We start from the raw sequence: 13746 nt of genomic DNA on the forward strand, positions 1-13746 counted from the left end.
AGCATTCTACAAACACTAAATAACCTATACCAAGCATTCTACAATCAATTACCATCATGTAACCAAACATCCTACTAATAGTTACTAAGCAGTAACCAAGCATTCTACCAACAGTAACTATCCTGTAACCAAACACTCTACAAACAGTTACTAACTTGTAACCAAGCATTCTACAAACAGTTACCATCATGTAACCAAGCATCCTACTAATAGTTACTAACCTGTAACCAAGCATTCTACAAGCAGTAACTAACCTGTACAAAGCAATCTACAAACAGTAACTAACCTGTAACCAAGCATCCTACTTACAGTTACTAACCTGTAACCAAGCATTCTACAAGCAGTAACTAACCTGTACCAAGCATTCTACAAACAGTAACTAACCTGTAACCAAGCATCTTACTAACAGTTACTAACCTGTAACCAGGCATTCTACAAAAAATACTATCCTGTAGCCAAGCATTCTGAGGAAACCTATAAACCAAACAGTTACAAACCTGTAGCCAAGCATTCTACACACAGATACTAACCTGTAACCAAGCACTCTACAAACGGTTACTATCCTGTAACAAAGCATTCTACAAACAGTTACTATCTTGTAACCAAGCACTCTACAAACAGTTACTATCCTGTTTCCAAGCATTCTGAAGAAACCTATAAACCAAACAGTTACATAGCTATAGCAAAGCATTCTACAAACAGTTACTATCCTGTAACCAAGCACTCTACAAACAGTTACTAACCTGTAACCAAGCACTCTACAAACCAAACAGTTACTATACTGTAACTAAGCATTCTACAAACACTTAATAACCTGTAACCAAGCATACTACAGGCAGTTACCATCACGTAACCAAGCATCCTACTAACAGTTACTAACCTGTAACAAAGCATTCTACAAACAGTTACTAACCTGTAACCAAGCATTCTACAAAAAATACTATCCTGTAGCCAAGCATTCTGAGGAAACCTATAAACCAAACAGTTACTAACCTGTAGTCAAGCATTCTACAGTTACTTTCCTGTAACCAAGCATTCTACAAACAGTAACTAACCTGTAACCAAGCATTCTACAAACAGTTACTATCCTGTAACCAAGCACTCTACAAATATTTACCAACCTGTAACCAAGCACTCTTCAAACAGTAACTAACCTGTAACCAAGCATTCTACAAACAGTTACTATCCTGTAACCAAGCATTCTACAATCAGTTACCATCATGTAACCTTGCATACTACTAATAGTTACTAACCAGTAGCCAAGCATTCTACCAACAGTAACTATCCTGTAACCAAGCATCCTACAAACACAAAATAACCTGTACCAAGCATCCTTAAACAGTTACCATTATGTAACCAAGCATCCTACTAACAGTTACTAACCTGTAACCAAGCATTCTACAAGCAGTAACTAACCTGTAACAAGCATTCTACAAACAGTAACTAACCTGTAACCAAGCATTCTACAAAAAATACTATCCTGTAGCCAAGCATTATGAAGAAACCCATAAACCAAACAATTACTAACCTATGACCAAGCATTCTACTAACAGTTACTATTCTGTAACCAAGCACTCTACAAACATTTACCAACCTGTAACCAAGCACTCTCCAAACAGTAACTAACCTGTAACCAAGCATTCTACAAACAGTTACTATCCTGTAACCAAGCATTCTACCAACATTAATTAACCTGTACCAAGCATTCTACAAACAGTAACTGTAGCCAAGCATTCTACAAACAGTTACTGTAGCCAAGCATTCTACCAACAGTAACTTACCTGTACCAAGCATTCTTCAAAAAGTAACTGTAGCCAAGCATTCTACAAACACTTAATGACCTGTAACCAAGCATTCTACAAACACTTAATGACCTGTAACCAAGCATTCTACAGTTACCATCATGTAACCAAGCATTCTACTAACAGTTACTAACCAGTAGCCAAGCATTCTACCAACAGTAACTACCCTGTAACCAAACACTCTACAAACAGTTACTAACCTGTAACCAAGCATTCTACAAACAACTGAAGCAGCATGATCATCCCACAAGTCATCACAGATAGTACCACGAACACCATTACGAATTATTTCTACCCTCCCTTCACTCTGTGTTCCATTTACAAGTTCAATGTTTAGTGCTGGAAATGTCAAAATCACACCACTGCTGTATTTTTCGCTGGTAAAAGATGATTGTTTTGGCCAGTCTAGACTGAATTATTGTTCACTTCCACTTATGTAGTGATCTTTTAATAAAATTGTTTATTAATCATTATACATTTCATTAGAACTTAGTGTCCTTTTCTAGGTTAAGTTTCACAGAATTGTAAGTAAAATAAAATTTAAACATGTACATAAAATAAAATCAATTATTATGATCAAGTTTTGTTTATGATGTATTGTAGACATTTGAACTTCTATACCCCTCATTTTCCGTAATGAGTCTAAAGTTAACTAATGGAAATTTTAACAGACTTTTTGGAAAGCCCTATAAGGCATACTCTAAAGCAAACAGAAAAAAATTGTAATCTCTTGTGTTGGAACACATTCAACTATTGAATAATGTAATTTTCAAATTTATTTGAAATGCTTCCATATCAATTGAGGTCTGACTTATATATTTCTGATCCTTTTGAATGATTTAAGCTGAGGAAAATTTATGTGACAGACAATCATTATAAAGGGCAGGTGGACTGCACTATAGCATACTACGTTAGTCAAAATAATGTGTACCTACCACAGTCAGTTTCATCCGAGTTGTCATGACAATCATCATCAGAATTACAAACCAGACTCGTAAGAATACAGTTTTTGTTAGAGCAGGTAAATTCATCAGGATTACATGCTGAAGTAATTAATAATGTTAACTCTGATTTGGTTTACATTAATTATGATTTCCATAAAATCTACCAAAATTAAGCTCATAAGCAAGTATTGAACACATCCATTAGATTTATTTAAACAACTTAATATATGCAAACAATGTAATTATAACAGAAAGTAATATAATCAATGACTGAAGTCTTAAAAGTCGCTTATCATCCAATATTCACAGTAACTGGTTTTGACATACTTTTAAAATCCAAAATGGTACAAATGTGATATGCACTAAAATCGGGTGACTTCTGCTAAAATCTTGGTTCCCTTGATATTATTGCATACTCTTTTGTTACCGTTATGACCCAAATGGCTATATATAGATATCTGTGTCCTGATAATATATATGACCTTTATATAATCAATTGTAACGAAAGCTTGTGTTTGAATCGGAAACTGGGTAATATTACATAAATTCAATGCTAATCAATCATTTTATCTTTTAACTTCCTGTTCTAATACAAGCAAAAAACATGATTAGACATGTGTATGATATGTTTTAAAAAAGGTATGTTGTAGCGATCTTTGGGTCGCTTATGATATTAACAGGGAACCAGTTTATGAACCAGATTTAGCAGCTAGCGATGAATATTCATAAATATTGGGGCGTGCTAATGTATATGACCTATATAGTCTTGTAACTAGTCTCAGTGACTGAATCAGAAACTGGGTAATGTTCAAAGCTAACTGATCATTTCAGTTAACTTCCCGTTCTCATACAAACAAGAAATACACGTAGAACACATGTATATGATATTTATGAGGTACATTTTTATCTTGTATGAAGCTAGAAATATGACGCTGTGGCGGTGAACATGGCAAAGATCTGCTGGATTGTGTGGCGTATAATTACACATTAATGCAAATCATATGCAAATATTAAATACAGAAGTTATGAGTGCAAGAAGTGGCTTACACTATTAGCGACTTAAAAAGAAATCAAGACAAAATGTTTTATATAAATATAAATATGAAGCTACAACTCATAAAAAGTCTGACAGAAATTTACTAAAACCTCAAATTTCAAATAATACAAGAGTTCAGAGTACACAAATGAGATTGTAGGAAGGATTTTGAGCACACATTTCCAGTTGTAGAGAAAAACTGAGTACACATGCAAAGTTGTAGAATAATACTGAGTCCATATATGAGATTATAAAAAGAATTCTGAGTACACATCCCAGCTTGTAAAAAGAATTCTGAATACATTTGCCAGATTAATGAAATAATTCTGAGTACACAAACTAGGCTGTAGAAAGAATTCTGAGTACATATGCCAAGTTGAAGATAGACATATGAGTATACATGTGAAGTTGAAGAAAAAATCCTCAGTACACCAATTTATAGAAAGAATTCTGAGTACACATGCTAGATTGTAAAAATAATTCTGAGTACACACATTAGGCTGTTGAAAGAATTCTCTGAGTACACACACACTAGGTTGTAGAAAGAATTCAAAGTATACTTGCTAGGCTGTAGAAAAAATTAAGAGTACACATGCTAGCCCTTAGAAAGAATTCTGAGTACACACACTAGGCTGTAGAAAAAATTCTGAGTACACATGCTAGGCTGTCAAAGAATTTTGAATACACACACCAGGTTGTTGTTATATTTACATTTTATCTGTTGACATTGTACACCAGCTATTTCATAGTCTTTACAGTCATGTTCTTTCCATGCACTAGAGTCACATGATAGTAGACTGGTCTCATTACCATAACAATTAACATCATCCAATAAAATATTTCCATTTCCACTTCCATATCTGCTTCTCCTTACTGCTGCTAAAGCATGCCTGATAATATTAAGTGATATTTAAAAATTATGAAGGAAATATATTTCAAAATGAGATTAAACCTAATTTATCAACTGTTAAATGCTAACTGATTGCAATCAACCCTACTTTGGCAAATACTTTCTTTCAAGTTTTAAAGACTACTCAAGCAGTGTTTACCAATGTGTGTGTGTGTGTTAAGGACTACAGGTGAGTTTGTGGTGATTTTATTTTAAGAAGTTTTGTCATTTTGCAAAAGTCACACACCGGTGTTTTAAAGTCACATGAAAAGTTGACTGAGTGACTCTAAATTCAAAACATATCAAAGATATAGAAACAACTTACCCAAAGCCAAGCATTCTACAGACAACAACAGCATCTTTAATGTCCCAATCATCATCACAGATTACACCCCATTCTCCTAAATACTTTATCTCTACTCTCCCTGACTGTTGATCATCTCCACCAACAAGCCTCACATCAATATTCTCTGATTCTGAATCTCCTAAAAAAGATTTTACATTACATAACATTCATTGATAAAACAACAACAAATGTCTATTTTACTGAACTCTCATATCTAAAAATTAAAAAAGAAACAGTGTCCCCGGCCACATTCAATGAAAATATATAAATAAATGGATGAAAATAATTCAGCAAGATTTTAAGTCTGAAGGACAATAACTCTTACAAAACTGATGAGTACCTTTCTTATTTGTCTGTTTTTGTGATGGCAACCTTTGTATTAATCTCAGAAAAATATATAAAAATGTATGTGAAATAGCAACACTTTTAGTATAAAGCTAATGAACAATAATTAAGAGGTCTGAGAGAACTAACAACAATGAACAGACAGATGGACATGAAACTGTGTGGCAGGGTATAAAACATCACAACCCAAACATCAAAGGACATGAATAATGGTACATGACACATCGTCCTGAGCTAATCTACAGTCGTATCCAATATCAAATCCATACACCAAAGGACAAAAATTACAGCCTGGACATGAATTTGTATGCAAAAATCATTAAACTGACTTTGAGATCAAAGTCCAAGGTAAAACTTTATTAACCATGGTACATGACACATTGCCTTGAGCTGATCTTCCCTCATGCCAAATATTCAAATGCCTATACCCAAAGACAAAAAAGTTACTGCCTGTACAGGAATCTGTATTACAAAATCATTACCTAGAAGTCATAGTTCAAAGTCAATTGTCATCAACCATGGTATGCAGCAACACATTGTCAAGCTGATTTACCCTCATGTCAAAAAGAAAGCTTACACTGACAGCCCGAACATGATTTGTTATGGAAGGACAGACTACTATTGGGTGTCTGCTACATAGTGGCAGAGCATTATTAACAATGATCAGTCAGCACATTGTTTCAAACTTACAGTGTTCATTCCAGACCAGGCCCTTGAGCCAGTGGCATGGATATTTTATGTGTGGCACACAGAAAAGTGTGGCATGTGGGCTCTACCGACGCACAGTATTCCACAGACTGATCTCTGAATTTCAAGATGTGTTCAGATGCATTTCCATCACTTTAAATCATAAATGGCCTTAACCATTTCATAGTAACGAAAGTAAAAAAATTTTCAGGTAAAAAAACAACTTAAGCAGTGCTACAGGGGACCAAGTGTTTCCCCTGACCCTGCTAACAGCACCTAATAAATCTAGACCTTGGCAGTGTATGATATGATCCCGATAAGAACAGAAAGATTCTAAAGGGAGCTGCAACATCAAAATGAATAACAATAAGAGTCCAAAGAATGCCAAAATAAACATTTTTTTTTATTCATTTGAAGTGTACCTATCACCGAAACTATAAAGTGTATACAAACCTGAGATCAACTAAGTTGTTGGTTGAATCTATCCTGTTAACTAAAAATGATTCCTATCATACTTCCATATTGGCCCTTTTTTCTGAAAATGACCCCCTGTTTTACTGTCAAGAGGGCCACTGGCCCCGTTTTGCATTTTTTTAAAAATAAACACTGAACTTACTGTTATCTGAGCTATTGGGGGTAACAACGTTTAGTACAAATTTAATGTTAATCTAATAAAGAAGTGCTGAAAATGTTTAGATGGATGGAGGGCATGGGCAGACAGAGGCACAGAAGTTAATTCACCCTTGTCATTTTGATCTAAATGACCCCAGATTTGTCTCCGAATAACCTTTTGACATCCATAAAACAATGTAGTTTTAAATTGTGACCTCATTAATCTTTTAAGTTGAAGGAGAATTCAGTACAAAAACAACAGGAATATGTGTTATTTTTGTTAATTGCGTCCACAAGTGTAAATATAAATATTGTGGTGGTAATGTATCAAAAGTACTACAAGAAGAGCGGGACATTAGCTGCTAGCTCAGACTCCATAAATAGCATACAACTAGGATGAGATGAAGACCGACACATTTGCTGCTAGCTCAGACTCCATAAATAGCATACAACTAGGATGAGATGAAGACCGAGACATTTGCTGCTAGCTCAGACTCCATAAATAGCATACAACTAGGATGAGATGAAGACCGAGACATTTGCTGCTAGCTCAGACTCCATAAATAGCATACAACTAGGATGAGATGAAGAGCAGGACATTAGCTGCTAGCTCAGACTCCATAAATAGCATACAAATAGGATGAGATGAAGAGCAGGACATTAGCTGCTAGCTCAGACTCCATAAATAGCATACAACTAGGATGAAATGAGGAGCAGAACATTAGCTGATAACTCGAACTCCATAAATAGCATACAACTAGGATGAGATGAAGACCAAGATATTTGCTGCTAGCTCAGACTCCATAAATAGCATACAGCAAGGATGAGATGAAGACCGAGACATTTGCTGCTAGCTCAGACTCCATAAATAGCATACAACTAGGATGAGATGAAGAGCAGGACATTAGCTGCTAGCTCAGACTCCATAAATAGCATACAAATAGGATGAGATGAAGAGCAGGACATTAGCTGCTAGCTCAGACTCCATAAATAGCATACAACTAGGATGAAATGAGGAGCAGAACATTAGCTGATAACTCGAACTCCATAAATAGCATACAACTAGGATGAGATGAAGACCAAGATATTTGCTGCTAGCTCAGACTCCATAAATAGCATACAGCAAGGATGAGATGAAGACCGAGACATTTGCTGCTAGCTCAGACTCCATAAATAGCATACAACTAGGATGAGATGAAGAGCAGGACATTAGCTGCTAGCTCGGACTCCATAAATAGCATACAACTAGGATGAGATGAAGACCAAGACATTTGTTGCTAGCTCAGACTCCATAAATAGCATACAACTAGGATGAGATGAAGAGCAGGACGTTAGCTGCTAGCTCAGACTCCATAAATAGCATACATTTAGGATGAGATGAAGACCGAGACATTAGCTGCTAGCTCAGACTCCATAAATAGCATACAACTAGGATGAGATGAAGACCGACACATTTGCTGCTAGCTCAGACTCCATAAATATCATACAGCAAGGATGAGATGAAGAGCAGGACGTTAGCTGCTAGCTCAGACTCCATAAATAGCATACATTTAGGATGAGATGAAGACCGAGACATTAGCTGATAGCTCAGACTCCATAAATAGCATACAACTAGGATGAGATGAAGACCGACACATTTGCTGCTAGCTCAGACTCCATAAATAGCATACAACTAGGATGAGATGAAGACCGAGACATTTGCTGCTAGCTCAGACTCCATAAATAGCATACAAATAGGATGAGATGAAGAGCAGGACATTAGCTGCTAGCTCAGACTCCATAAATAGCATACAACTAGGATGAGATGAGGAGCAGGACATTAGCTGATAGCTCAGACTCCATAAATAGCATACAACTAGGATGAGATGACGACCAAGATATTTGCTGCTAGCTCAGAAACCATAAATAGCATACAACTAGGATGAGATGAAGACCGAGACATTTGCTGCTAGCTCAGACTCCATAAATAGCATACAACTAGGATGAGATGAAGAGCAGGACATTTGCTGCTAGCTCAGACTCCATAAATAGCATACAAATAGGATGAGATGAAGAGCAGGACATTAGCTGCTAGCTCAGACTCCATAAATAGCATACAACTAGGATGAGATGAGGAGCAGGACATTAGCTGATAGCTCGGACTCCATAAATAGCATACAACTAGGATGAGATGAAGACCAAGATATTTGCTGCTAGCTCAGACTCCATAAATAGCATACAGCAAGGATGAGATGAAGAGCAGGACGTTAGCTGCTAGCTCAGACTCCATAAATAGCATACATTTAGGATGAGATGAAGACCAAGACATTAGCTGCTAGCTCGGACTCCATAAATAGCATACAACTAGGATGAGATGAAGACCGAGACATTTGCTGCTAGCTCAGACTCCATAAATATCATACAGCAAGGATGAGATGAAGAGCGGGACATTAGCTGCTAGCTCGGACTCCATAAATAGCATACAACTAGGATGAGATGAAGACCGAGACATTTGCTGCTAGCTCAGACTCCATAAATAGCATACAGCAAGGATGAGATGAAGAGCGGGACATTAGCTGCTAGCTCAGACTCCATAAATAGCATACAACTAGGATGAGATGAAGACCGACACATTTGCTGCTAGCTCAGACTCCATAAATAGCATACAGCAAGGATGAAATATATGTTGTGGTAAGGTTCTTTTTCATTTCCAAGGAACAATTGATGACTGTCATCTTTGATATTAACAATACTGCATGTGTATTACATATCATATCAACAATAATACATGTGTATTACGTATCATATCAACAATACTACATGTTTATTACATATATCAACAATACTACATGTGTATTATGTATCATATCAACAATACTACACATGTATTACATATCATATCAACAATACTACAAATGTATTACATATTCTAATATGACGTCCTTAAAAGGCTTTATCAGCTGTGGTCGATTTTCCATTGCTTTATGGGCAGCATGTGACTTATCAGGTGTGGCTTTTGTGTTTGTATATAACTACCCACCTTAAATCATGCAGACAAACACACATAATGTTATTCGGATGTGTTTCATCTGTTTCATTCATTTTAGTAGCAAGATCGAAGATTAAATCCGTATTTATCAAAAATATTAGACGTTATGTTTTAATAAAATTACAAACATACATGGTAGCAATCACCACATTCACCATCCATGTATGATAACAAACAATAACAATCGTCAATGAATGACATGTTTCAGTCCAGGCGTTGTACCTGTCCATGTGTGATCTTATAATGTAAACAACTAGTGCCATATCAAACATCATTCTACTTAATTCACCCTTTCTTTCATTTTAAATAATATTACAAAGCACTAAGTTTCACTACCAACCATTGACATAGTGTAAAATGTACAGCCAAATTGGGTAAATATGATGGGTGTAAGGTCACCATAATAGGTCACAAAAATGTAAAATAAGTACCGTAATTGCCCTATTAGAATTGAAATAAATGACAGAAACTCCATTTTATCATTGTTTTACCACAGGCTGACAATTTATGTCAAAGTTTTACCCCTCAGTGTCATTTGGGGTTAAATAATGTGGCATAAATGGTCAGCCCGTGATAAAACAATGATAAAATGGAGTTTCCATGATTTATTTCTAAATCATATTAACAATTCTACATGTGTATTAAATATCATATCAACAATACCACATGTGTATTACATATCTCTAGACAGGAACATAATTCCCACCAAATCTTTAAGTTGAATCAGAAGTACAACTTGTCAAGATGAAGCTAAATACAAAATTTCAAATCATATTATATATAAAGGGATCTTTAGTTTTGTTATGCATAATCTACAGTACCAGTAAGTATATCAAATACTACAATATATTGAATGATAATAACTAAACCTGCCATCCAGAACATACTGGTCATATAGATAAGAAATAGATGACTATTAGAAGTAAGTACTTTACCACAGCCATCTTCATCAGAGAAATCTTGACATTGATCTTTTCCATCACAAACAGCAGTAAAAGGTATGCAGCGTCCATTCTTACACCTAAAACTCTCAGGGCATGACAGATCTGAAATGATAACCAATATAAATAACTCTCAGGGCAAGACAGATCTGAAATAACATCCAATATTATAGCCACCCATATGCTATTTCTGGAGTTATGAAGTTAAATTCTGTGAAATGCTTCTTTATGTTCTCTTTTTTCCTTAGCAGGGTTCACTGTGGAACTGTTTAATAAATATTTTATGAAATTTGAATTTATAAGGAGTTATGGACAAGAAATGGGTACCCCCATGATGTTATGGAATGATCAAGTCCATGTACCTCAAATAACAATCACATCAAAATTAATAATAGGAAGTACATGTACTATATGTTTACTGGAAAAAAGGATAATGTAACCATCACAGAGGGCTCCAGCTGGTCATATTATAAAAAAAACCACCTATTTGAAAGACAAAACCAATTAAACATTTTTTTCTTAATTCATGTTCTGCATTGGCCTTTTATTTTTTTCATATTTGGAGCTTCTGAAGTGTAACAGAGCAGACATTTATATTGGTCAGAGGGTATCCAAATAAAACTTTTAGTAGTGGTAATGTAACCTGCAAAAATCATTCATATGTCTTGAGGTCAAAATTCAAGGCCAAAAGTCACACATCGTCTAGACGTGTTCTACTTGTCATGTCAAATATTAAATGCCTACACTAAATGAAAAAAATATACAGCTGGACAGATGGACAGATTGATCCTTAAAAGATGTCCACCACTTTTTGTGGTGGGGCCAAATAACTTCCCAAAACCAACAAATATTAGATTAATTGATTCCAAGTGAAGAAACTCGTATACCATATTGCAATTGATTTCAATAACATCTATTTCTTTCTTCCAATCTTTTGAATGCATAGCAAAGAATCAATTATGGTTTTTCAAGAGGTGATAATAAAAGTGCAGGATTACAATCCCAAAATATACTTTAACTGTCTGTTTAACCTTAAAATTCAGATTTCTGGTACTCAAATAATATATATGTAGACAGTCTTGTTGCAGGATTAAAACACATTAGATTTATATACAGTCATAGGTAATTATCAGTGGTTAATATAATTTTATGTGATAAATTATCTTACTTTTTTGTGAATCCAGCTCATAGAAATCATAATCAATAGAAAAGGAGAGTTGACCTGTGGAACTGCTATCTTCTGACAAAAGGCATTCCCTTGCACTTTTCTTGTACGTAATTGACCGACACACATAATTCTTTGATTCTACACACAGTCTGGCACACTATAACAGTAAATAAACATATATAGTCTTCAAACTATTTATATAATAAAAATATTAATATTTGACCTCTAAATCAGATAAAATTGTCAAATGGAAGTCTAACGAAACAATACACCAATTTTACAGTAAATTCATAATATTCGGGATACATTTGATATTCTATTCTAAATACCTACATCACATTCTATAATAGCCCAACATTTTATTTTAAATGCCAAAAGTGTCACTTAAAAGAATCATATGGTTTGCAATATGTGATAATCACATAAAATGAGTGTGATATGACAATCACATGTTTCAGTTTACAAACAATTGTTGCATGATTATCATATGATAATCCTATGTTTTTCACAAACATATGTTTATCACATGTTTCTAAGCTAAAATTAATATATGAGAATTATATGATAATCATATAAATATTACATGCTAATTATCATATGAATATCACATGCAAATTATCATATGAATACCATATGCAAATTAGCATATGATTATCATACAAATCGAGCACCAAATGATTATCATATGTGGCACATTTTGCTGTGTCAAGGTGTATTACAATCCCAATTATTGATTTTTACATTTGCATATGTTGCAGCAATAAATCTTAATAATAATTTGCTGCTGATGGGAGGTTACTATCCTTGAAACATGTGTAAAGCATACCTAAATTTGTAACATTTATTTACTTTTTTTTTATTTGCACATCTTAATTGACAAATAAGTAATGTTAGAAACATGACCCATAACATGTCTGGACCTACATCACAGTCATATACATGTCAGAGTGTGAAAATCTTCAATAAGTGCATAAACACTAAGGAAGCTATGTATAGAATGTACTTATAATAGCATATACTTCTGAAAGAGTAATCAAGGGAACCAAGGTTCTAGCAGTAATCAAAAGAATGTAATCCAGAGACAAAGACTTGACATGGAAAACAGACATACACAACAAAAAACATAAAGTAACTAAAATCATACATACAAAGTAACAAAAGTAAATGAGAAACTCAGACTCCATTAAAGAATGGGCGTATAGACCAGGTGCACTGGTAAAATAAGTGTCCTCTGCTTTTCTAGAAACACCTGTCGAGTTGCTCATAAAAAATTAAGTCCTGGGTAGACAAAAAAGGAAAGGAATTAAGTTTAATAGTTCATAATTCATACTATATTTGATAAATTTCTCCATAAAAGGAGGTGGACACCTTCGAAGTAAGTACCCCTAAAGCATGACAGATGGAGTTGAACAGCTACTAATCCTGTTTTCAGCATCTGTGACACAAGTAAAAACTAAGATACTGATGATGTCTGGATCATTAGACACCATATGTTACAGTCCTTGAACCAATCTGCGCAACGATTTGACAGTTCGATAACCAGTGACCAATTGATTGCTGAAGGCTCGATGACCGATGACCAGTGACCGATCTGATCACCGATCGATGACTGAACGGAAACTGATCGGTGATCGATGACTGATCGCAATTTTTATTGCACGGATTGGTTCTGGTACTGTACTTATAAAGTGTAAGTTTTTGTAAGAATCAGGCAATATGGGAAAAATCAGAAACATTCCTATCAAAAACCCACCTATCTGACAAAATAATTTCATTGAAGGATGCTCTTTCTCTATTTGAAAACACCATTATTTGTTCTCTGCATCACTGGATTTGCTGATAAATTTTTCGATAGAATGTTAGATAAATGAGGTTTTTGGCAGAGTTATCTATCCTAGAAATGTTCATTTTCAATGCATTTCAATGAAATTATAACTTAATTGACCAA

General features: G+C 34.8%; 1 protein-coding gene across 2 annotated transcripts in view; it reads right to left on the minus strand.

The window, feature by feature from the left end:
- Nucleotides 1–13746, minus strand: part of LOC148618637 (scavenger receptor cysteine-rich domain-containing protein DMBT1-like) — a 59893-nt gene that overhangs the window by 34177 nt on the left and 11970 nt on the right. For both annotated transcript variants that reach the window (XM_088577725.1, XM_088577726.1), the window contains exons 13-18: nt 11799–11955; nt 10625–10735; nt 4997–5156; nt 4494–4672; nt 2738–2845; nt 2003–2141 (exon numbers count right to left, since the gene is read on the minus strand). In XM_088577725.1, the coding sequence (XP_088433851.1) occupies nt 2003–2141; nt 2738–2845; nt 4494–4672; nt 4997–5156; nt 10625–10735; nt 11799–11955 (854 nt within the window). The remainder of the gene's footprint in view (nt 1–2002; nt 2142–2737; nt 2846–4493; nt 4673–4996; nt 5157–10624; nt 10736–11798; nt 11956–13746) is intronic.

The sequence above is a fragment of the Perna viridis genome, chromosome 4 (genome assembly GCF_037379345.1).
Source record: "Perna viridis isolate PV_CMFRI_1.1 ecotype Kerala chromosome 4, ASM3737934v1, whole genome shotgun sequence".
NCBI lineage: Eukaryota > Metazoa > Mollusca > Bivalvia > Mytilida > Mytilidae > Perna > Perna viridis.